Raw genomic sequence first — 26,028 nt, forward strand, 5'->3', positions numbered from 1 at the left:
AGAATGTCAGTGGTGTTTAACCAATTTGTTGTGAGTGGCCACTATATAATACGTGCAAAAAATACATTCAAGTTACAGGCTTTGATAAACACGAATACTCTATTTTACAGCAGTCATATTTCATTGTTTCTTCTTCCAATATCGTCTAACATGTATACATTTAAACAGGGAAAACTTGCTGTAACATAAAGGGTAGGAGGAGTAAGACAGTTTAGACAGTGTTAGGACATAAAATCTACCCACTGCACCGCCCCGCTTCCCCTCCCCTCACATTTACTACTCTTTGCATGCAAGTTCTCCACTCCACCACTACCCTCCTCCCTTATCCCTCCCTTTCTCCTCCCTCCCCAAGGCCAGAGGAGTGATCAACCTTTAAACAAACCAGAGAGCCAGCAGAGCAGAGCAGAGCTCGCACACCCTCACACACAGACATACAGCTGCCGAAGAAAGTCTGGTGAGCTGTAGCAAAGAGCAAAACCGAGGTAGGTTTTTTGCAGCTGTGGGTGAAGATGACCTCATCGTTGTGTTTCTCAGCAGCTGTAAATCAGATCAGGCTCAAAGAAATGAATGCTTTTATTCTGTTCTTCTCAGTTCTTTGAAACAATGTAGCTTTTTTCAGTCTGAACTTTTGCTTAGAATCAAGTTTGCTGTGTCAGTTTTTGTTAGATATTAAATTTTCCCCTAATTATCCTCCACAGACAGTCATCTCAGTTGAGCTTCAGCAGATCTTTGAAGAGTTTAACAGTGTGTTTGCATTTTATTCACTTTGTATTTTCAGACAGAAGCTGGCGTGAAGTTGGTACCTGGAAAGCAGACCTTATTGAGCATCCTATCTCGGGACGTAGCTGAAGGAGTGGTAATAACACAGACCAGTCCTTTGCAACCCCTTTCAAACTTTCACCTCTTAACTCCTGTCCATCAGTCCCCACCCCCTCCGGCAAAACTCTCAGATCACTGACTGAGGCAGACCGTCACCAGGGAGTCATTAACTTGCAGACTATCTGGCCTGTTCCCCAAGGGTCAGCAGTGGTGGCATCTGTGCCAATGGAAGCCCCAGCAGTGGGTGACATGGGAGAAGTGTGCTGCCCAGGATCTTGCTCTCCAGAGGGCGAGACTGTGTGTGCAGCACTAGCCCGTTATGAGAACACTCTAAGGGATGCCATCAGGGAGATCCATGTGGATGTGAGTACTTTTAAACTGGGTATGGAGCGTCGTCTGGAGGAGACGAACAACTTGAGTGGGCCCCTCGGACGAGCCGTGGTTCATCTCCAGCAGGAGAATCGGCAGCTCAGGAGTCAGCTGGATTCTCTGACTCGACAGGTGGAGCTCCTCAGCGGCATCACATGTGACAGGAGCACCTTGCTGAACAACAACCACCACACACATGCCCAAAACCACAAGAACCACCTAGATGACATTGAGGAGAATCACCATGAGATAAAGGAGGTGATCTACGGAAAAGGTGAGGCTCACACACAGAGTCAGGCTCATCTACACATGCAGACCTCCACCTTGGGAAGCCAAGCCCAGACCTACAGCAGCCTCAGCAATCAGACTATCCCTGCATCCCCCCCTGCCACTTTTTCATCCTCCTCCACCTCCAGTAGTCCTCCAGCTGGCTCCAGAGTTTCCTCCATGGTGACAAGCCCAGTGTCTGGGAGCAGCCCCTCCATCACCCGCTTCTCCAGCCGAGCCACTTTTGCTGTGTCCAGCAAGACAAATGTGAGTACTTCATAGAGCAGAAATCCATTCATGAAGAGTTCTTTAGTGGTTCAGAGGTTTTTGATGTCTAGAGTGAACAAATGTGCCGAATGAACAAATGTGAAAGTTCTTCAGTCAACCTTGCCATGTCGCATTTATTTTTATTTTCACTGATATTGAACTGGTTTTTACTGACAACAGTAACCATCAGCAACCTGTCAGGGAATATACATTTTTCCGTTCTACCTGTCTTGGCCTAGGCCTATGTGCCTCTGTTACCTTAAAATGTTGTGCTAACTTAGCTAACTGCTAACTTCCATTAGCATATATTAGCAGATACATTTATATAGATGGTTATATATCTGTAGTTCACAATTTCAGTTTATCTGTTATATTATTGGTAATAATTGAAACTGTAGACACATTTAAATATCTCAGTTTTATAATTACATTTGGCTAAAAATAGAGTTTTACTTTAGCTAGCAGTTAAATTGTTGTAATATTACTGCAATATATATTGTTTCTTTAACTTTTTAATTGTTCCTTAAAAAGTTTCTTGATTGTTCCCTGGCAGTAACCTGACTGAAAATCATTGCTTTAGCCTGCAAGGGAAGAAATGTTACACTCTTTCAAGGAATCTATTCCAAAAAAATGTACACTTGATGCCCTCCAGGGTTCTTGTAGAAGCTCTTCGCATATTTTTATCTACTCTCTAGTTTACAGTTCAGATTTGTCATGTACTTTGTAACATGAATGGAAATTTAATATAGTGCAACTGCAAAGTAGCAGTAGTTGCAATGGCCACAGTGGTAAAGACACAGATTTATGAGTTTAAATGAAGAAATGTTGAATTGTGGGTGTGTAGATGTGTCATACGAGGCACTGGCTATGTCACTGTGGTTGCACAATAGCCCTCTGCCAGGATGCTTAAGGATTTATGAAGTGCAGTAACATGAGTCAAGAAGGCTCCTGGGAGGTGAAGTTAGTGCGGTTGTGTGGTTTTTCAGACCTGCACTAAATATTTGAAGTCAGCATTGTGAAATGTCGGCTCTGGTTAGTCATTATTGCCTTAGTCCTGGATGTACCACGTTTATCCAGTTTTGGTTTGATTTTCATGCCTTAGCTTCACCTGAATGATTACATAGTTCTCCTTTGGTCTTGTGAAAGTCGTTTGAAACTCTAATGACTGCATCCAGAAACTGGTGGGTGAAGCTAACAAAACAAGCTTGTTCTCTTAGTTTCTGTAAAGCTGATATTTTTTCAGATGCCAAGAATGTTTTAGAGCTGGTTTCATGATGTGTCCATGTGGGTTACATCACAATGAGTCTGTGAGTCAGAGTTTTAGTGTTTTGTGCTTTCTGAGCTATTCCCAGTTATTTTAAGTTCAACTTGGGATGCAGTTCATGAAAGTATGTCTTCTGTCTTATGACTGTTCTTAACCATTTACATCAGCTGGTTTTGTTTTCCTCCTTGGCTTGTTTAGCCTCTGATGAAACCGAAAGAGAATCTCCTGGCTTTTATCCATCCTGTGGTTTCTGCATCACTCAGCCGGTTGATGATGAGCGTGTGGTTTTCCTGGCCTTGTCCTCATGATAAATTTATGGGTTCCTTAGAGAAATAAGGAAACTTTCTAAATATTTAGGCTAGACAGCAGCTTAAGACGATCAAGATGCTTTTTAATGTCTTCCCGTTCCTAGGCGATTGAGTGGTTTGGAGTACTGATTATACCCTTCAAGTATTTGCAATTTCAGAGCGATAGAATTAAATGGAACTTGAGAATATTAAATGCATTTTTAAGGCATGCACCAATCTTACCTATGACCCCCAACTTATCCCAGCTGAGAGTGAGTGAGATACACAAGTTGCCCTATCAAAACCTAAACTTGTTCAATGTGCTTACATTTATGTGATTGTATAGTATATTATTAAAATCTTGGTTCTATTTTTTTCATTTTCTATGCCAAAGATTTTTGCAGAGCAGATGTTCGCTTTGCTGAACTCAATGACCACCATTGTGAGTCCATCAACAGTAGATAATATGTGAAGTCACATGTCAAGCTGTTACTAGTACTTTAAAGTGGCATTGGGAAACTTGTATGGCAGGAGGAGGTCCTGAGAAGACACACCATAAAGTTGTGGAAAGTGTGACAATCATGAGGTTAGTATTAAGTCTGCTTTTTATTCAGAGCAGGGCAGCTCCCGAATTTAGCCTTTCCTGTGCACTCAGCGCTGACACAAAGCTGGGAGATACACATACCATCATGGGAAGTAGTAAACACATTGTATGGAAACGGCTGACATAACTAGTCAGCGTTTTGAAAAAGTGGTTATTTACATCCAAGTAATTAGAATTCCAGGTTATGTCAACTGGACTGGCATTCAGATAGTTTGAATGACTCACTCAATGCACTACACTACACCACATTAACACACATGATCATGAAGTATTTATCTCACTCCTATGAACATATGAGAGGCAGTTTGGAACTCCTTAAACATAGACATGGACATGCAGCATCCAAAATGGTAGTCAGTGAAATAAAATATTTATATTATTATTTTATTAATGTCCAACAGAAGTTAGATGTTGGCTTTATCAATGGAGCCATCCACCACCAGCTGGCACCTTACTGCTTTGCTGGCTTCTTACTACTAGTACTTGAAAAGAAAGCTGCTGGTGCTACCTCTGCTAACTTTAACTACATTCAGCAAGTTAGCATTGCGCATGTGCCATCTGCTGCATGTTGAAAAGTGCCACACATACTGTAGCATTTAAAATATGATTTGGTTCACAAAGAATGTCATTGACAGCTTCAGAAATACACATGCACATCAATCAGAATGTAACTTTAGCATTTTAGACCAGCTGACTTGTCTGATCTTTTTTCTTCCTTTTAAATAGGCCAGAGCATCACTAATTTGAACCTCTCACGTCTTTGGGGTCTGGTTTTCTCCTTGCTATTCTAGCATGTCATCTTGCGAACATCTAAAATGCTAGATAGAAAAGGTGGATGTAGAGTTTTTTTTAAGTAAGGAAGGACTTGACCACCAAATTAAGAGTAAATAGTTTCTCCAAAAAGCCCCAGATTTCATTGTAGGATTTACGTTGTGTTTCAATGGCTTTTAGTGTCAAAGAGCACTATATTTCTATATATTTATATCTCCTTACAAAACAAATAACTAATGAACAATTAGCTGGAGAGCAGGCCTTTTGAAATAATTTAGTCTGTGTTGACAGACACACTGTGCAAATATTTTGTGAGAACCAAAGATAACTTTGGGTCCTCATACCACACACCAAGCACAGTGGTCTTAAGAAGTCTTGCAAATCCACCACGGAATGTCTCAAAAGAAATGCAGCATTATGGAAGGAGCTCCATTGATATGTTGCTGGAGAAACAGGCAGTACATGCAAGACAAGCATCTTGCATTTTTACCTCGAAGGGTCATCAGAAATTACCCACAAGCAATTTATTTCTGCTAAATGGGCACTGCTAGCTTTTGAAGCCATGGGTGCACCTATACATGATTACATCTGTTGATGATATGATATTCATGCAGAGTTACAAGTCTTACAAAAACGTTAAAAGCACTTGCACACTTTATGGTAATAGCTGTTGCTCCTGTATCCGTGATTACCAAACTATGTCGTGGATACAACAGAAGAATGTTATCTTCTGTGAAATCATGTGGTCAGAGCTAAACAACACAAGGGCACCTTTGTTTCTGTGTATCTCTGCTGTGGGAGATCCCCCACTGTCAGCCACACACAGCAGAATAATGCATGTGTTCACAGAGGTTGGCTGTGTGTGCTCTGTGTTGTGGTAATTAGCTTCATGGCTGCTGTTTGAAATCATAATTGCAGCTCGCTCAGGTGTCACATCCTCACCTGGCTGTCAAGGTGAGATGGGGAGGATACGGTGCATAGAGTTCAGTTTCTGTTAAAAAAAATACAAAGACTGCAGGCATACTTCACAGCTCGTGTCCAGGCTGAAGCTATCTGCAGCCAGAGAGATGTGTACAGGCGTGTCGTCTTCCATCCTGCTCTCCAGCTGTTACTCCTCACCATCAATGTACATGCCAAGCGGTCACAAGCGGACACACGCACCTGTGTGCACACATTTCACCTTCGCTCTGGTAGTGAAGTGAAAGCACCTGCAGCATGTATCTGTGAGTGAGTTATGAGCGTCTTTATTCATGATCAGTCTCTTTTTTTTCGCTGCGGTCTCCCTTCTCTTTAAAGAAGAAGCTGAGTGGAAATGTACTTTATGTATTTTTATTTTCACTGAGGTTATTAGTCATGTCCATCTGCCTCATCAAGATGATCATAACTGTGTATATGAGAAGTTCTGTTTCATCTGATTAAGTTCGGTGAAATTCGTTTAAAATGGAAACACATTTGTGTGTGTGTGTGTGTGTGTGTGTGTGTGTGTGTGTGTGTGTGTGTGTGTGTGTGTGTGTGTGCGTGCATGCGTGCGTGCGTGTGTGTGTGCGTGTTTTGTTTTTTTTGTTTAGAGTTGTGGCTGTTACCAATGATGACCTCAGGTCGTCGTGCTCCAGGACCACTGTTGCAACTGATTGAGATGCTACAGCTTTGCAACTTGGTGATAGGGACAGTTAAATGTATTGGGAGATGTTTTCCTTCAGCCTTTAGAATGTCAGATGAGATACTGAAAAGCAACATAGTGCACAGCACTCATTCTATGTTTGACCACGGGATCTGTTTTGAAACCAAAAATCAATGTTGATCTACTAATTTCATTGGTTAGGTTTGCACAACAAAACTACTTCAACAAAAATTTGTGGTTTTGGATGAAACAGATTATTTTACATTGTTAACTATTTTAAAAAGAGTCAGCATTTTAGAAAGCCTTTCTCACAGAAAGAACAAATTCTCCACTGTCTTTCCCCAGTCACAAAGCAGCATTATTGGTCAGTGGCAATGCACAAACAACAACAGAGTTGTGTTTTTTCATTAGCTAGTGGCCTTTTCTTATTCCCAGGGTGTCTTTTATTGAAGCAACAGTGTCCTGGATTTGGTGCTGAGGTATAAGTATATTTATAAGATTTTAAAAATAAAATCATCCATTTAATGCTCTTAACTATAGACTTAAAGTCAAAACAGTCTTATATCAGACCATAAATAAGCTTACTAATGGTCAGTTTGGCCAGTATTTTGGTCATTTTAGATGGCAGTCTATGGAGACCACTACAGGAACTGAAGCTGATGTTTGCTTTGCCTTTATTTTTCATCCCTGGAGGCTCTCACTTGTTTTTAGTGTGTGGAAAATGGGTGTGCTTGATTTATGACTCACAATGGAAAAGCTGCATATTGGGCAGTTGCCGATGTGTTGTTTTCATGCACCATCTAAAACATCAATAAATCATTACCAGGCACATTTTGAGGTATTTTTGTTCTTGTCAGCAGTCTGGTACAAATTCAACAAAGGATTTTATTGGTGATGGCAGACCTAGCAGGAAGCAACAGGATTTATGGGAAATGTGGTTTTAATTTTAAAGAACATCTGCACTCTACCACTGCTTCAAGACAGAAGCTATCCACTGGCTCAACCCATGTCTTATTTTACAGCAATTATACCAAGCTCCTAAACTTCATATGACAGTAATAATATACTGGCAAGCTGAAGGGAAATCTTGTATATTTATCAGAGTTTCGAGCAGCTAAGCTGTGGTCTAATCTTTAGATTTGTTACACCCCCTCAGTCCCTCCCCATACACCCGTGATATCCATCTCCCACTAACATTATAAAATCCAGCACTGATGCTATCTACACAGTTGAGCAACAGACCATTGTAGCAGTCAGCCTACACTCTTTTAGTTTAGTCACAGACTGAGAAGAAACTGATGATTGCATGTTCAGGCCATTTAAATGCACTGACCCAAGTCCAAACTGCAGTACACATCCTTTGCCAGGATTACTGCCTGCTGCTGCACTCATTTAGCAGTAAATTAGTAAAAACCGCAATAGTATCGTTCTCGCTTTGTATGCGCACATATAAATTATGCATATATGGTGATTCAATGTACACACACATCATGTTACCCAACTTCATTTTTCTGGGTTCGTTGTAGTTTGATTTAAAAAGTAGATCTATCGTAGTATTCTTTATTTTCATGCCACTAATATAGCCAAAGTTTGCAATAATAACATTAGCAGATATTAGATGTGAGTCCATCTGCTTTACGCTCTCAGTTTGAGACAGTTTCAGGGATGGAGCTGCAAATGGCAGTTTTCTAAAGGAAATGGAAAGAGAACCAAAAACGGCTTGTTTTAAATATCAGTTCAATGCATCCATCCACTTTCTGGGTGGCTGGGTCACAGAGGAAGCAGCATGAGCAAACAATCTACCTTCCCCTACCCACCTCCCCCAGCTTATCTGGTGGGTACACCAAGGTGTTCCCAGGCTAGCCAAGAGATATAATCTCTCTGGCGTATCCTGGGTCTACCCCAGGGGCTTTTTGTGCAGGGACATACCTTGAACACTCCACCTTAACTGGTTCCTTTCAATGTGGAGGAGCAGCAGTGCAACCCACAATTGCATTCCCACCTCTTACTTTTATCTATATAGCTCCAACTCACCAAAACCTCATGTGACTTTACATTGTAAGGTAAAACCCCTACAATAACAGAGAGAAAAGCCCAACAATCTGATGATCCCCTATGAAAAAAAAATGGTGACAGTAGGAAGGAAAAACTCCCTTTTAAAAGGAAGAAACCTTTAGCAGTACCAGGCTCAAGGAGGGACAACTATCTCCTGGATTGTGGAGGTTAATGGAAGAAGACAGGACACACTGTGAAAGAGATTAATAATAACTAACTTTACACAGAGGATAGGCTAACAGAGTTTTCCAAGACCCAGTCTAAGACCAACAGGGATTATTTGAAACTCTGAATTAGGCAACAGTGATTAACCCTCTTGAGGCAGGCGTTGCCGATTTACAACAGTTAAAAACTAACAACCTGACTCCACATACATATTTTATGAGGTTTTTTTACTCAGAAGTACCACTTCAGGACTTTAATTTGAGCCCGAGAGGGTTGCATTGTCCAAGACTTAAAGTTAATCGGTTTGCTTAATTACTTTACTCAAATTTTGGTCAGATTTTAACAGACTGAAAATGTGTGTCTGGGTGCAGAAAGACAAATAAATGAGTTAGAAGGCTACACTGCAGGGTAAAGAGCATGGTGTTGTATACTTCTGTGATAAAGACAGCTGACATTTACACACCCGCCTGTGGAGACTCCCCACAGTCTCTGATAGCTGTGACGAACAACTCCTGATATCTGTCTGCCATCCATACATGCATCCATCTATCTATTCTCTCTGTGTGGCTCTGTGGCCCCTTCCTCACCCTTTAACCTTCCCCCATATTCCCATCCGAGCTGGGCTGCACTTTAAGGCTGGATTCCTGGCACCAACACCCCATCCTCCTCTTTGTGGCTATTAATACAGTCATGAGTGAGACAGAAAACAGAGTTTAACCTTTTAACATCCACCAGGTCACTAGTCCCCTAAACACCACTTCATTTTTACAGGAAGGTATAGGGTTACTTATGTCCACACCTTAATATGGGATTTTCTCTTATGTAGTACAACTAAGTAGAAATCTTAGACCAGAAGCACTGTAAGGCCAGAATGACACTTAGTGTCTCTAAGTGATGGATGTTAAGAGATCATAACTCCTATCTTGGAGTCAGTTATCAATACACAACATATTATAGAAGTATGTCTACCCTCGTGATTGGCTGTTATTAAGCAGGTTTGGAGGTACACACTGCTTATCAGAGTTATTTTGAACAATTATTCTCCTAAACTGAAGCTATTGAGTCTGAACCAATATGGAAATGCAGAACAGAAACTGAGGAACAGCTGAAAAGAAACCAAGTATTGCGTGCACACGTGTGTGTGTGTGTGTGTGTGTGTGTGTGTGTGTGTGTGTGTGTGTGTGTGTGTGTGTGTGTGTGTGTGTGTGTGTGTGTGTGTGTGCGCGCGCGCGTGTGTGTGTGTGTACACATGCTGGGGGTTTAACAGAGGTATGCAGCCACTCCCAGAGACTACCCCTGGCTCTCTTAATGACTTCCAGACAATAGGCCGTGTTCCTGTCATCATCTCTCTGGAAACAGGTTAATAACTGACCAACCAGCCTGTGGGACCACTCACTCTCGCTGCCCTCTGGAAGTCAGCTTCAGGAGTTGATAGATTTTAAGGTTGCCTCTTTGGCTATCTCAACTCAGTCCCATGCTGGGAATACTTTACAGATTTCATTTAGCAGCACTCTGGCTTTGTTGTCTTGGAGCAATGCCCAGAAGGTACTTTAAGGAAAACTGGTTTTAGGGGTTAGGTGACACTTTGACAAGGTCCTGGTGAGAGTGCACAAAAATTTACATGTTTTTTCAGAAGTAGAGTCTTCCGGCACAGACAGCTGAGCCTGATGTTGTAGCTGCTTTGGACATTTGGGAAATTAATAGATACATACTTGGTGCCACACATCCACTGAGTGTTAACTGGGCATAATTCATCACATATTGGCACTGGAATACTAAAGTGAGGTGATTAGTGAAGCGGCCTTCCTTTTTCACCTGGTTCTCTAAACATAACAACACACCTGTCTGGTGTATTCAGCTGTATGCTACAAATGAGAGTGAAGGGAGAGGAGATCCAGACCGTTCATGTTCACCAACATAGTAGAGGTCAGCATGTCAAACTCCCCCGTTTATGCTGACATCCTCTGCCTCATTGCCTGGAAAAGAGGAGGATGGAGGAGGGGAGGTCTTTATTGCTTCCACATGTTGGAGCGAGATGTTACTGTGAGAAATGTCCATTTCCAAAAGCCCACCTGGACCCATTTGTCATCAGTACTTGGCCTGAAAGACACAGAACAAACTGTGTTCTTATTCCATTATTCTTAAATCACAAATGAATCCGACGTAACCACCAACACACAAGGAAAAGCTTACAAATGTCCTTTTTTGAGATGCGGCAGGTAGTGGATTGTAAATTATACTCTTAACATAGCTTACATTCACCGAACAACAGGTTCACTGTTCAAATGTATTCACTACATTTAGCCACGTTTTATTCCTTTGTCTCTGAGAGACACAGGATTATCAGAAAATTCAGAAAAGTCTGAAAAGCACAAGTGAAACCACATGCTGGCAGCAGCAGCTAAGACTGCATCTTGCATTCAGTGGTGCTATGTTAGTGAAGTAAACCTTTCCCTGTACAGTAATTCTCACCTGCAATTAGGTTTTTATATTGTCTCAGTTCAAAGGCTGTGCATATTTTCCACTCCCAACCCTAAGTGGTGTTCCCTGGGATTTTTCTTTAAGAAATTGCAGGCTGTGTGAATGTATTTGAAGAACAGGTGGTGTGAGTGTGTCTATTTCCTTCAGAAAATGATTCCTCAGTAGACCCCAGTAAGGAAATTACAGAGTTGGAGTCCTGTGTAACTGTTTCCTCTGATAGCATTACAGTAGCTTCTGTACATGATAACATGCTTCTTGCTTCATATGTTTCTGGACAGTTTGCTGTTATCTGTATTCTGCTTTGACCTTTTTCTTGCTGCTATAGAAAAATGGAAGGTCGCATTCACAGTGATGTATGATAATTTGCAAGCTCTGTAAAAATTTACAATATGTAGTTTATAGTCCTGTATCGCTACAAGCGCACAAGTCTTCACTCTGTAATCATGCGTGTATTCATGGAAATCTTTGCGTTTGGGCATTTGTTTTGCAAATAAGTAGCTACTAAAGTTAGGTAATGGGTAACACATACATACACACACACTTTCCTTCACACTAGCACTTGTTGGAAGGGCGCCAGCTTGCCTCCATTTTTTAATGGTTGTTTCTTTCCTCCAGCACTCAAAGGTCACTCTAAGAGAGTGAAGGACAGAGGACGGCTTACAAGATGGAAAGATGAAAAAACAACAGATATAAGAAAGACATTTAGCTATACACCTGGTCAGCCAACCACATTTTAAAAGCAACATTTTCTGAAGTACCAGGACACTGCATTAGCATTATTTTTCTCCTAGAGAACAAAGAAAGTCAAGTTAGGGTTGACTGTGATGGCTTGGAACTCAGAGAGGGCTAAAGCACAAGATGTCACCAAGCAGAGCAGTTTATCTTTGGCCTCAGAGACCCTGATGACTTCATTAATTGGAGATAAATTATCTGAAATTCAGGAGCGGGACCACGCCTCCAGACACGCACCTTGCGGGTCTTATCTATATATGAGTCCCCCCAGTTCTACAAGTTTTTCGTTCTTATCTTTATGCCCCTCCCTCCACTTTTTCAATTCTTTCGCTTCTTATTAGTACTCATTAGTACATGGGGATCTGCCAGGCCGGGGAGCCACCGCCAGTCCTCTTCAAGGCCTTCCCCAAACCGCAGCTATTCAGAGTGCAGATTATTAAGCAGACTATTCGCTTAAAGAAAATAGACTGGTGCTCATAGCGCTTTTCCACTTAAGTGAACGGTCATTTTTACCATAAGCTTCATTCACCCAGCCAAGCACTATTTTCTACTTGTCTGACAGGCACACATTTTCATTGAGGGCAGCTCAGGGTTCAGTCTCTTTCCCATCCTCACCTCACCCCCCACCCTTTCAGAGTCTTTATTAAGGTGTCATTGATGAAGACGCTTCTGACAGCTAAACAATGTCTTGTGACTAAACACAGGATATGGCGCTCAACCATCACCCTCATACCTCGTCCTGTTTGAACAGACAGGTTTACATGCCGGGTGTGTTGTCCCAAAGCAACAGCTGACATTTGCAAATATTCTGGTATATACTTGCACTAGAGGAGGGATGGTAGCTGTCTTCAGTTTGAGCTAAATTGCAAACATTTACACAGTTGTAATGATTAGATGTGTGAGTTTTTCTGAAGGTTAACAAATAAAATATTTAACTGAATACCCTGATTTCAAATCAGCTATTTGACTGGGGGTTAAACGAAATGATAGTGTTTTGTACAGTTTCCTTCAGTGGAGGTCGGACACTTATCCACGGGGTACCTCAGAGTGCAAAAATCTAATATGTTCTCCTTTTCCTCATATTTCCTCCTCTGTCTCTACTCTCAGACTGGGGGCTTCATTACATTTTCTGCTCTGCTTTAACAGTTTGGTCCAGATATTTTATAGTTCCTCACTCACGATGCAGTGACGCACTGGTGGATTTGTTGTACCTCTAAGAAAGAAAAAGGAGCTTTTATAAATGTGAATATACATGTGCGTTCATGCATATTCACATTTATGCTAATAGTTAGCAGTTACCTCTGAGCTTTAACATCATTAATGTAATTGTGCAAGACTAAAGCAAAACAAGAAAGCAGACAATGTAAGCTGACCTCCTTAAAGTCCATCCACTTTGGCTTTCTCTGTGTTTTTATGATTCCTGCTTACAGCTACTATTACACACGTGTCTGCCAGTACAGGGAGACATGACTGTTGGATGTTAAAGGTTCATGAATCTGGAACCAGAGGAGGTGATGATGTCTTTAAAATGTGAGGCCTAATTAACAAGGATACAGGATTTCAAGCAGATGCTAATTCTTGGCATGGGTGTAGTTATGCTGAGTGTCATGGCACAAAAATACTGCATTTGTAGGTGGCCTGTCTAGCAATAATTTAATTGGCTGGAAGTGGTGAAGTCTAAATCTAAACAGTTTAAAGTTAGTTCAGGTGACTTTTAATGAAGATTTGGATTGGGAGGTAAACCATGCTCACAACACAGACTGTAACAACATTTGCATTTTTATGTGAAATACAGGTTCAGCTCCTGAAACTACTTCGGGGGTTTCATGAAATCATGGAGCAATCTCGCAAAATCGTAGATTTTTACATAGCTGGGAGTAATGATGTCCTAGTGAGCTATGCTAATGCTAATCCTGCTCAGCAACTTGAAACTCTGTAATGTTTGCTTGACCTCATTGTCAGTACTACATGCGTATTCACTCGTGTGTGTATAAATATTAGCTGTGTAGCAGCTGCTAACCTGAGTCTTGACCTTCACTGGTCAAAAAATACCCCTAAAGAATAGTACTAATATTTATCTACTGCACACTGACATTCAAAAGACTCATCACGTTACAGACATTTTAGTACTTCCAAATGTTAGGAGACACTGTCTGGCTGACATCCAGCTTTTGATAAAATATCAGCACATCAAGTGCAGAGCAATCCAACAGATATCAGCTGACTGATTTCCTACTCATGAGGCTCTTGTGCCAAAGTGTTTGTTTAACCAAATGCATGCAGAAATGTGATGAGTGCGGCCTGTCCTGTGGTCTCTGGTCAACCTTGTGCCACGTGAAGTGTGCAGAACACAGCGTTCAGCTGCGCGCTCTGCCAGCAAATAAACCTCGAGATGCCAGAGAGTTTACAGGAACCTCAGCAGCTATGCTCTCATATTTCCCCCTCTGACCTAAAGTGGACATCTGATGATCTGAGTACTTAAGTCGGGGAAGCTCCCCTCCCCAAAGCCAGACATTCTGCAATTTGTCTCCCTCCTCCTGCTGGATAGCCAGCTGTTTCCACCTCACTACCCTTATTCCCAGCCCCTCTACACTATTTCCCATCATGGAATATAAAATCACTCCCTGTCTTTTGCTTTCCTCACTTTATCATACATTACCCTTATTGAGTGTGTCATCACAATTTAATAAAATGACACCACCCCTGTCCGTGCACACATTCTCTTTTGTTGCCTTGCTTTCACACACATGACCCAGCAGCATTCCTATACGTTGAGCTCACTCTGTCTATAATGCACACATATACACGCCCCAAGATTTCCTCAACTGAGCACAGTGTGCTGTCTCACAGCCAGAGCAGCACATTGTATATACATGTATGTACAGAGGGGATGCAGAAGTTTCAAGTTTCTGTCTTCTGAGACATTGCAATTGAGGTTGTTTCTTTATTCTTTAGGTGTTGTTGGGGTTTTGTTTATGGTTCCAATACCTAAACACATTATCCAGTGAATATATCTCCACTGTATTGGGTGGGTCGAGATCTCAGCAAACCGATGGCTCCAGACTGCTACAGTGAAGTAATAAGCCGTTTTATTCTATAATTTGGGTCATTTCACACTTGAAAATTCTTTCCAAGGTTTTAAAGTCTTGACAGTGTTTGCACTCTTATTTCCTTGTTTGAATGTTTATATTCACATCTGCTCAATTGCATGGCGACGTGCATATGTGCTACGCTTTTCTGGGTTTTCTAGACCAGCAAAGTGTTGATGACACTTTCTAAACAGCGTTTGTGGCCTCAAGCTTTTGGCTTGTAAAGCACTGATTTAAGATAAGACCCTGGCTCCAGACCAGCTGCCAAACTGCCTGGGTGAAAAAAAGTTTTTATCAGCGGGTAGATAGAGCTAGATACTTTGTCTAAGGAGTTTTGAAGTCTGAACCAAAAAGTGAATTTTTAATTCAGTACAGTTTGAATGTATAATGCCACTTGTCTGTAAAGGTTCTCAGTCATCCAGGTCATCGTAGTCAAAGGAGCTTGCAAAGAAAAGCGTCTGGACTTCTTTAAGTTACTTGAAGACGTTTCACCTCTCATCCGAGAAGCTTCTTTAGTTCTAAGGTCAAATGGTGGAGAGTCCCAGATATAAACCTAGCGTTAAGGCGTCTGGGAACGGATCTCAAAACTGGATTACAGATGGCAGAGAGTTGGTGTCGTAAACCCCCGCCTCTGTTCAAAGATGGTCGCTCACAGTGGACATAGATGGCTTCTTTCACTCCTCTTTCTTGCTGTACAGTGCAGCGAGGAATGCCCAGACCTCTACATTGGAGAGACCAAACAGCCACTTCACAAGCGCATGTCACAACACAGAAGAGCCACCTCCACAGGACAAGACTCAGCTGTCCATCTGCATCTTAAGGATAAAGGACACTCTTTCGAGGATGCCAATGTTCACATTTTGGACAGAGAGGACAGATGGTTTGAAAGAGGAGTGAAAGAAGCCATCTATGTCCACTGTGAGCGACCATCTTTGAACAGAGGCGGGGGTTTACGACACCAACTCTCTGCCATCTGTAATCCAGTTTTGAGATCCCTTCCCAGACGCCTTAACGCCCACTCACATCCTGGGCCATCTGATCTCAGGAATTCGCATGATAAGGTGGGGCCAGGTTTCACAATGAACTCACCCGAAACCCTGGCTGATTGGGACCCACACCCAATTTCACACCTTGGCTCAGGCGATTAGAGGATCATCAGGGGGTCCTTTTGTCCCTCTGTGGGGGGATACTCCCACTAGGTTTATATCTGGGACTCTCCATCATTTGACCTTAGAACTGAAGAAGCTTCTCGGATGAGAGGTGAAACGTCTTCAAGTAACTTAAAGAAGTCCAGACGCTTTTCTTTGCAAGCTCCTTTGACTATAATGCCAGTTCACAGCAACAGTTGTAACAGAGAGTTTCATAGGTAAACACCCTAAAATATTAGAGAGAGAACCCAAAAGATGAGACAGGGAGTGAGAACTCTCTGGGGGATGCTGGGGGATTCCCAAGATGCAAATGAGTCTTTCTTCTTCAGTCACCTTCTTCACTCACTATGTGTTTATACACCTCTCTGCATTTAATTATTGGTTATTACTAATCTATGGCCCTCTTCCATAGGAATTATTTGTCCTGTCTTCATCTGGTAACCCCCATCCCTCCCTGAGCCTGGTTTTGCTTGTGGTTTTTGTTAAAAGGGAGTTTTTTTCCTTCTCACAGTCGCCAGTGCTTGCTTGTTGGGGTTCATGTGATTGCTGGGTTTTTCTCTGTTTTTCAGTAGTCTTTACCTTACAATCTAAAGTGCCCTGAGGCAACAGATTTGGTGCTATATAAATACAATTGAATTGATTTAAATTGAAAATTAAAACATGGCAGAAAGTGGCAATTCTGGGAAGGAAGAACTTCCTTTGAACAGGAACAGGGAGCGACAGTCATCTTTTGTGAAAGATTAAGCTATCAGGGAAAAGAAGATTAAAAATTTCATGGAGTGAACAGAAACTGAAAAATGCTTCCAAGCACACTGATGTTATCTAAACACACAATTGGTGCATCAGATGCATCACTGAAGATATAATATTTTCAGTCAAATGCTGTGCAAGAATCGGCCCTGTCTACTTAATTCCACTGTGACAGCCAAGTCTGAAGTACAACCAGCTGCTCAACAAGCTGTGGCTGCCCAACATGGCTGCCCGAAGGTGCGTTACGTCTGTGAAGAGCTCTTTCAGGATCACTTAGGGTAAAATTTGCACATCATATATAACATTTTACAAAAATATAAAATAATAGAATTTAACAAGGCCCGAGGGAATTTCTATACGATCGTCATAATAAAAGCTATAATAGTAGATTAAATTTGATATGATGCCATTTCAGACATTAACTATCTGAGGCAGTTGCTGACACAGGCGAACCAGAGACCTGTGACCTTGAGCAAATACTGTCAGTGCTGCACTGTTGACCTGAGCAGTGTTGCTCTGACGATAGTCACACTAAACTCTGCCTATCTATCTGACAAGGCCACATGGAAAGTACAGCAACTTTGGCCACAACCAATGTGGAACAGCAGCTCCATGCATTAAGCGTGTGAGATAGAGGTAAGGATGGTGATTAGTTGTCCCATGTGGCCGACAGGGTGTGGTGAGAGAGAAAGGACAGCCTCTCCTTAGCTACAAGACTGAACTGATTCCAGAGGCAGGAAGAAAAGTGGGGTCACGTAAATGCTGAAATACGAACTCTGGATACTGATGATGTTTGACATTAAAAACTTGATCCCAGTCACTTTAGCACTCAGAACCGGGTGGATTTTGGCTGTTCTCCCATCCCTGAGCATGTCGCTGACATGCAGCACCCGATTTAAAACAAAGACTTTCCGAGTCTTATCAAAGGAGGGGGGGGACGAGCATGGAACAAAGCATCCCTCTGCCTCTTGCACTTGCAGGCCTTCACTGAGGTCCATGTGCAAAATAAATGGCTTTGAAGTGCACTCAGTTGTGGCATGCCAATTTGTTTTGTTTTGTCTGAAGCTGTGTCAAAAAAAGCCATATGTTGGAGAAAAAGTTGAAAACTTGAAAGGAGTGAAAGAGTCCAACAATGACTCAGTGAGCATCTGGATTTCTTTTCTTCTTTTTTTTGTTCAAGCCAGAGGAACATGAATTGTCTACAATCCAAACATAACATATTGGTGTTTGAAAAGCTAAACATGAAACTAAGAGGAGAATAAAAAGGTGACCAAGTGCAGTTTTTAGTCCACTGGGGAAGGCAATTCCAGTAGACAATCGGCTGATCAATCCTACAACGATTAAATGGCAAGAGTCTTAAGTTGCTGGTTTTCATCTTACGTGTATGACATTGTGTTGTGGCAGTGAAGAAAAATGGCCCTCCTGTTTGTCACAAATGAAGGTCAAACATAACTTCATGTCTGTTGTTGGCATGCCGTTGACTATGACTTCATGTGTGTTTCAGAGCATTGAGCGAGAGGAGCCAATTGAAGTCGACCCAGCCCCGACACATTCTGGACAGGAAAATGGACACGCTGTTTCTAAAGGTAATCACACAGCTATGGTCTCACATCCTCGCAGTGCAGCTTGTCCCCGCAGTTAATGATGATACAGTCACAAAGCATTGTTTCAGGGAGTTTCCAGTTATTTTACCCAGCGTGCTTAGCCAAAGGAAACAGATTTATGATGTTTTGTGGCTATAGCGTTAGGAAGTGTATCATTTGTAGACCATAAAAATCAAAGCAGAACCATTTTTGGAACAGAGGGTAAAGTGGGGGAGTTATCAGCTAACACTAGCACCTTAAGTAATCTATATTTACAGTGTAAGAAGGTAAGGTTAGGAAAGTCTATAATACAGTAAGAAGGAGACACAGTGTTTGTACTTTTTCTATAAGTCCCCAAATATTTACAGTTTAGTTTGTGTCTAATTTCTCATTTTTGAAGTCTCCTGTGTGTCCTTTCCAATTCAGAGGAATTCATGGTAAATGTTGGGGAATGACAGCAAGTTATTATGAAGTGCTGTCTGTCTTTCTTTGCTCCTAGATTGTATCTTTAGCATGCTTTATCAGCTTTTTATACCTTTTCATCCAATCAGAACATTCAGTGCTGGTACATGGAAAGATCTCTCCACCCACTGACTCTCCACATGAGCACGCTCCCATTGTCACCATGCGGATGCCCCACCTGCCCATTACTGCTACAACCAAGACAGCAGAAATCAAAAGCTCACCCATTGTTCCAAGTAGCCCTGCAAGTCCTCTGACCTCTCTGGCCTCCTCCGAGGCCTCACCTGGTGGCCAGCCAGCTTCTAGCACCACCCTGCCTGAGCCAATAGAGGAGTCTCCGATACAACCAGGTAGCTGACAGTTACATCATGAAGTAATGTTATGACACATGAACGCAGCATAAATTGTAACTAAATTAGAATTTCCTTTGAGCAGCACCTTCTGTAAAATCCTGGACTCCTACACCTATCAGAGCTTTGGGATCTCCTTATCTTCAGGGTGAGTCATTGTTTCAGAAAGTTCTAGACATAAAAGTATTGCAGATATGCATAATTTACTTTTTGCCTTGTCTATTCCAGAGAAGGCAAATTCAGTTCCTGCTAAGTCTGTGACCTACTCAGGTCTACGGGAGTCTGACAGGTAATTGGATGGCAAACATCACACTCTCAGAACAGAGGAAGTATCTTTTTGCTTTGTCTGACACTTGTGCATTGTCATCCTGCAGTGACGGCTCCTTTGGGCAGATGGGAGAAAGGAGGCGGGAGCTGGTGAGATCACAGACTCTGCCCCGTAACATCGGTGCTCAAGCCCGTCGAGCTATCTTTGAAAGACTGGATTCTGAGGCCAGGTGAGAGCATCGTAATGCTACCTTTGGCAGCACATCAACACAGCGGTCTTATTTATCTTTGTTTCCCCTTTCTTTCTGTGTGCAGTCGTCTTAAACCAGTGGAGTCGAAGCCCAAGCTGAAGCGCTCGCAGAGTTTCGGGGTGTCCACTGCCAGCAGCATCAAACAGATCCTTCTCGAGTGGTGTCGCTCCAAGACCATCGGCTACCAGGTAAAACACTCATTATCATTAGTCTCACCAGCCAATAAAGCCTGGAGGGGAACGTGTCACACTTTTGTAAACGTATATGTTTTTTAAATGTATTAAATTATCTGTAGCTATTGAATATTTTGACAAATAGGCTTAAACACTGATTTTCTACGTTTCACCTTCTCCAGAACAGATGATGGTCAGTTACCTTCGTCAACTGTTTCCTGCTCTCCACACAGTCACTGACATCACTTCACTTCACCATAGCACAAAAACAAACTTTCAGAGATGTGCACCACATAGATAATCCAGTGTGCCTGAGTATATTTCAGCCAGAGTTACTTTTTTCTTCTTTGTTTATTTTTTTTGTTGCACTCTAACGTAGTGGAAACTTGACAACATGTTCGTGTGCTGATTAGATGTTTGCAGCTGTGCTTTACAGTTGGAAGCACAAGAACACAAGGCTGCTAATGGAAGACGCAAATACATTCATACTGTCCTCTCCATAATGTTTTACAGCTGTTGGTCTATCCAGTTTGACTTTGTGGTAGTTTGTAAGGTTGCTTCTCGAGCCCCACAAAATCCTGCTAGCAAGTGAGCATACTACGTTACACAGCGGTATAAGGATAAGTAGATAATGGAATACTAAATGTCATCGGAATTTTTGCATCTAGGTTCTTTTGTTTTGTGTTTTTTGATCATCCTGACATTTTCAGATTTTTTTTATAAATGACTTGACATAAGGAAGTCATTGGAGAACAAGGTAAATTCATAGGGTAGAAAACAGGCCTTGGTGAAATTAGCTTTCGCTACAAGAGTTAATAAATACAAGAAGGTAGATATTAACCTTACTTTTATGTGCTTCCAAATAAAATAGTCCTAATTAGCTCAACGTTTTGACAAATAGACTAATTAATTTTTTTCTGAGAGTGACACGGTGTCCAGTACAAAGCAGTGGGCAAACCAGCAATTAGCCCAAATTAGCATATTAAGAAAAAAAAGCTTCATGACCCTAAAAAATTACACACCAGACGCATATAATATTTTGTGTGTTTATTTTATTCAGATCCAAATAAGCAGATATAAACAATCAGACCTCTACATTTGGCAGTAAGTTCGCTTGTAGCTCAAAACATGGGCTACTGCTGAATACACAATGAGATGGAAATAGTAAAATAATCACACCTGCTGCTCCGGTCAGTCAGCTCTCTAAAATGATTACTCTGTCTCCTCAGATGTGATCCCAACTCTGCCAACATGAGGTCAAACTGTCCCACTGGCATCCTGAAATATGTGTGAAAGTAGTCATGATACAACTTCAACCCCTGGATCAAACCGTGAAATCTTCCCTGCTGCTGCCTTCTTGCGAGAATTGGATAGATCCAGAAACTGTTTCTTCTTTTTCTTGTCATTTTTTTGCAGTGTGATGAGTGTGTAAGGGCTTTTAGGAGCTTGAAAATACAAGTAAAGTCGTTTGGAGGTGGTTTTAATCCCGGTGATGGTAATGAGCCACACCTTTCCTGACGTAATGACTCACATGATCAATAGCGGGTCAGTAACCAAGTCCAAAGGGAACAACCTCTACTCAGGTTTAAATACCTGGGACTCTCCACTCTTTTTTTAGACTGAAGAAGCCTCTTGGATGAGAGACACATCATAAACTTAAAGAAGTCCAGTCCCATTCTTTTTTTTCAAACTCCCAAGACTACAATGACGTGTATGACTAACTTAAAAACTTTACAAACTAGTGGCTAATGTCACGCTAGCTATAGCCATCTTTCATACACGTTGACACTGCACTAGAGCTCCTGGAGCTGCTGCTTGTTGTTTGGACACACGTGACAGCAGTTCTACTGACTGACTTATAGGACTCTTGGAAGTGACACAAATAATTGTACTTCCCCAAATAAACTGGACAGGGTACATAATGTGTGTCAGAGATAGAAAACTATAAATTAGAATACTCGACCTAGATACATGCAGCTGTTTCATGCTGATTTACCCTGTTGGTACACAGAGGGACTGCTAATGTGCTTACTGTGTTCCTTTCAACTACAGTAGCAGTGAGCATCCTTGTGGTAAATAGGTGCGTCTAATTGCACATGTGTGTTTTGCGGAGGTGTGGAGGCGTGGTTTATGCTGAGGTCCCAAAGTGCAAAGTGACACTTTGCTGCACTCTGAAAGCCTTTTTTCTTGACTGCAGCCTGAGCCAGCTGCTCCATGTGGTTTTGGTTACATTCAAGCAAGCAAGACTCTCATTAACTTGTAGCAAACTCTTACATACACACACAAGAAGAAGAGGGAGACGTTCATTCGATTACGTGACGTGTTGCATTTCATTCAAGCCAAACTCCAGACCAATAAAGGGGTATCCTTGAAACAGCGTGATTTCAAGAGCACGTCAGAGACTGAGAGAAGCAGAGCAGGGGGAAGTCTGTTTTAGCCATCATAATTATGGGTTAGACGCCGGATGGGGAGACAGCTTTATGAAGCTGCAACAAGTCACGTGTCTATCTTTTACCTCTCACTGCTCTCCTAAATGCAGTATTCTCACACACTCATCATCACTTCTTCCTATCCTCAGAACATCGACATCCAGAACTTCTCATCCAGTTGGAGTGATGGGATGGCTTTCTGTGCCCTGGTTCACTCCTTCTTTCCCACCGAGTTTGACTACACCTCTTTGTCACCGGCCAATCGCAGGCACAACTTTGAGCTGGCCTTTGGAACTGCAGAGTGAGTGATAACAATATGAAAATAGGCTGTGGATAATTTATTTTTGAAGATATGACAAAGTGCTGCTTCACAAGCTTAAAAAATACACTTTCTGTCAATTCGTAGGTTTTACATATTATATGTAGAAGACGTTATGTTTCTCATTCTTACCAGGCCTTAAATTATATTCTTAATGACATTCACGTATATTTTATTTTTAACAAGACACTACAAGAATGTTTTTTTTATTTCATTTTAATGTTTTTTATCTTCTCTCAAACATTATGTTTATTTTCATTCTGTTTTTTTATTTTTTTTATTTTTCATTTCAATATTTCATTTAGTTTTGTAAAACCAAAATATTTCCTTTCATTTTGCTTTGATGGAAGGTTAATTCACTAAAAACAGATACATTTTCACACGGCTCTTTGCAGTACTATAAAAAAATTCCCTTCTACAGGAGGAGGATAGATAGTAACCAATAACCAAATGCCCTTGACTAACTGATCAGAGAGTGTGAGCGCATCTGTAAAAGCAGGTATGTGTGTGTGTGTGTGAACACAATGCCACAACCTTCGCAGGATTAGATGTCCAACCAAATTCTCTCAAAGGTCCAGCACTCAGAGAAACTGCAAGAAACCCAAGAGCTCCATCTCAGCATGTTAAATGTACAGTAAGCTAATTGTGTTTGACATAAATTAGCCCAGATGTCACAGTTTTCCTTTAACTTCCTCCCACTCTTGTTGTGTTACAAACACAAACAGTTATTAGTTAGCTGGAGCTCAGTTGTGGTGTCTGGATTCTGCTAATATGGCTTTAAAAGATTTATGAGCCTTAACTCCATCAGCCATGCATGTCTGCTTTATTGTGGTTGGATGTTTCTGAATGGCTTTTCTCTCTTGGTTTGTTTTATAGCTCTCCACAAAGACCCAAATGCACGCGTTTTAAACGATCATTACTCCTGCAGATCCAGTCCTTTTTATTTCTCCATGCTTTTTTTCCCCTCCCTTTTTCACATTTGATGAAAGGTGTGCATTCCTTTTCCCTGATGTTACACCCCGGCCTAGGCAACCGGAGTGCAACACGAAAAAAAGTAAAAATAAAGAAAAAAAAAAAACAAAAAAAAAACCCACCCACACACACACACACACACACACAAAAAAAAACCCCCACTAAAGCTCACCACCAAAATCCCGAAACGAAAGTATCGACAAATCTATTTACAACAAACTATTTATTTACAACAAAACACCAAACTATTTACAACACGGGGGAGATCGCGACCATGACACACTGAAACACAGGGTTTAAATACCTAGAGGGAGCAATCAGGAAAATGGACAACAAGAGGGAAACACAGCTGGGGCAACTCAGAACTGACGAGACAGGGAAACGTAAACTGAAAAGACTAAGATAACACAGACTTTCAAAGTAAAACAGGAAACACATAACAGTCACGCCAAAAACAACACACTGACAACACCGAAACGTAACACTGACCAAATGGCTTCATAAAGCCCAGCTTATTATCCCACTGCACTACACAGACCTACAGCGTGGACGTGCACTACTTGATTAAAGACAAGTTTATTTTGTGCCTGCAGCAGAATTAAGCTGTTTTGACTGAAAAGCATTATTCAGTGGGTTCAGTGACCAGCTTTAGACTTGACCTCTTAAAGAGATCTGAGACTTACAGGACAGTGAATACACATATCAGGATGATTACATCCACCATGTCATTCTGTAACAAACTGTAACAAAACATGTTTGTTAAAAATCCATTTTCAGCAGCTTTACAGGTTCAGAACACGACTGGCTGCTGTGTATTTTTTGCATGATACAGTTCAGTCCTGTAAATCAATAATTAGGTAACTTCAATCTTCTTCTTTAGAAAGTTAGAAAGTCCACTCTTTGAAATACCCCTGATGCCACTTCTCTAGCCTTCCCTTTTCTTAACTTGTCTTCCTTTATCTCCACCTCCAGAACGAAGGCAGGCTGTGACCGGCTGATTGAGGTGGACGATATGATGATCATGGGCCGTAAGCCAGACCCCATGTGCGTCTTCACCTACGTGCAGTCCCTCTACAATCACCTGCGGAAGTTCGAGTGACGCTCAAAGACCTCTTTGAAAACATCAACATGCTATCAGCTAATTTCTGGTTTGCTGTCAGGCAGAGGCCTCTGCATGTAGGGCTGGTGGACAGAGCTGGCACGTTGGAAGGACTAGGTCGCCCCCTAGTGGTGGATAAATAAACAATCCTCTATTGTGCTGCAGGAGAAGCAGCCCAGAGGGGAAGTGCTCACAGCTTGGGTCACTGACAGAGTGGACAGTGTTTCATCCATGCTGTGTATGAACAATCATGAAGATGGATTCATACACAGCGGTCAGCAGTTTTTGTGTATGTGTGTGTGGTTTATATTTAGGTTTTTACTTTGTGTATGAGTATTTGTGTGTATGGCTGAGATATACTGGAGAGAGAGCAGAAATGTTGCTGTGTTCATTATTGTCACACATGCTTGTAGGTTAACCTCCATATTAATTTCAACTTGCGCACCTGTGGAGAGGAGGTATGTCTCAGAAATGTCACATTCCGTAAAGCTGTACGTCCGACTGTTTAGGGCATATATGACGCAGTGTTGTAGAAAATAAAATGATATTTTGATATGATGGTGAGCAATCTGGCAGCACGGTGGCAGCACGGTGGCACGGTGGTTAGCACTGTTGCCACACAGCAAGAAGGTCCTGAGTTCAATTCCACCATCAGGCCAGGGTCTTTCTGTGTGGAGTTTGCATGTTCTCCCTGTGTCTGCGTGGGTTCCCTCCGGGTACTCCGGCTTCCTCCCACCGTCCAAAGACATGCAGTTTGTGGGGATAGGTTAATTGGATAATCCAAATTGCCACTAGGTGTGAATCTGTGAGTGAATGTGAGTATGAATGGTTGTCTGTCCTTGTGTGTTAGCCTTGCGACAGACTGGCGACCTGTCCAGGGTGTACCCCGCCTCTCGCCCTATGACAGCTGGGATTGGCTCCAGCACCCCCCGGCGACCCTGAAAAGGATAAGCGGTAGCGAATGGATGGATGGATGGTGAGCAATCTTTCAATCCACATATGCTGGATGACACTTAGATGATGCTGAAATATGGAAAACAACATCAAGAAATTTTACTTCTCTGGGAAAACTGGTTTTTTTTTCTTAATATCTACTTCTATATTATGACACAAGTGAAACGAATTTAAATAAACAGTGAAATTTATATGTTGCAGTTTTTTTTCTATCCTGGATTCATGGGGAACTAAGCAACGCTAAATTTATCAGAATCAGAATCAGAATCAGAATACTTTATTGATCCCTGGGGGAAATTATTTTTTGTTACAGTGCTCCATTTTAAACCAACATTAAGACAAGACAGACAATACGCTAACTAAGAATAGTACAATATATACATATATATACATACATACATACATAAGTCACTTATAAATAAATATTTGGAAAAGAAACATGTGTAGTTGTAGCAGCAAACAGTGTGTTAAGTGGATGCG

At 41.7% G+C, this 26,028-nt stretch overlaps 1 protein-coding gene across 1 annotated transcript; it reads left to right on the forward strand.

Annotated features, from left to right (window-relative positions):
• The first annotated feature begins 346 nt into the window (after positions 1-346).
• smtnl (smoothelin, like) lies at positions 347-25,739 on the forward strand. The gene is made up of 10 exons (XM_004574560.6): positions 347-482; positions 779-1,722; positions 18,194-18,275; positions 18,824-19,084; positions 19,170-19,232; positions 19,313-19,373; positions 19,459-19,581; positions 19,667-19,790; positions 22,354-22,505; positions 24,468-25,739. Exons 2-10 carry the CDS (start codon positions 1,045-1,047, stop codon positions 24,592-24,594), a joined length of 1,671 nt encoding a protein of 556 aa, XP_004574617.1. The 5' UTR covers positions 347-482; positions 779-1,044; the 3' UTR covers positions 24,595-25,739.
• The last annotated feature ends 289 nt before the right edge of the window (positions 25,740-26,028 follow it).

This window comes from Maylandia zebra, linkage group LG14 (genome assembly GCF_041146795.1).
Source record: "Maylandia zebra isolate NMK-2024a linkage group LG14, Mzebra_GT3a, whole genome shotgun sequence".
Taxonomy (NCBI): Eukaryota; Metazoa; Chordata; class Actinopteri; order Cichliformes; family Cichlidae; genus Maylandia; species Maylandia zebra.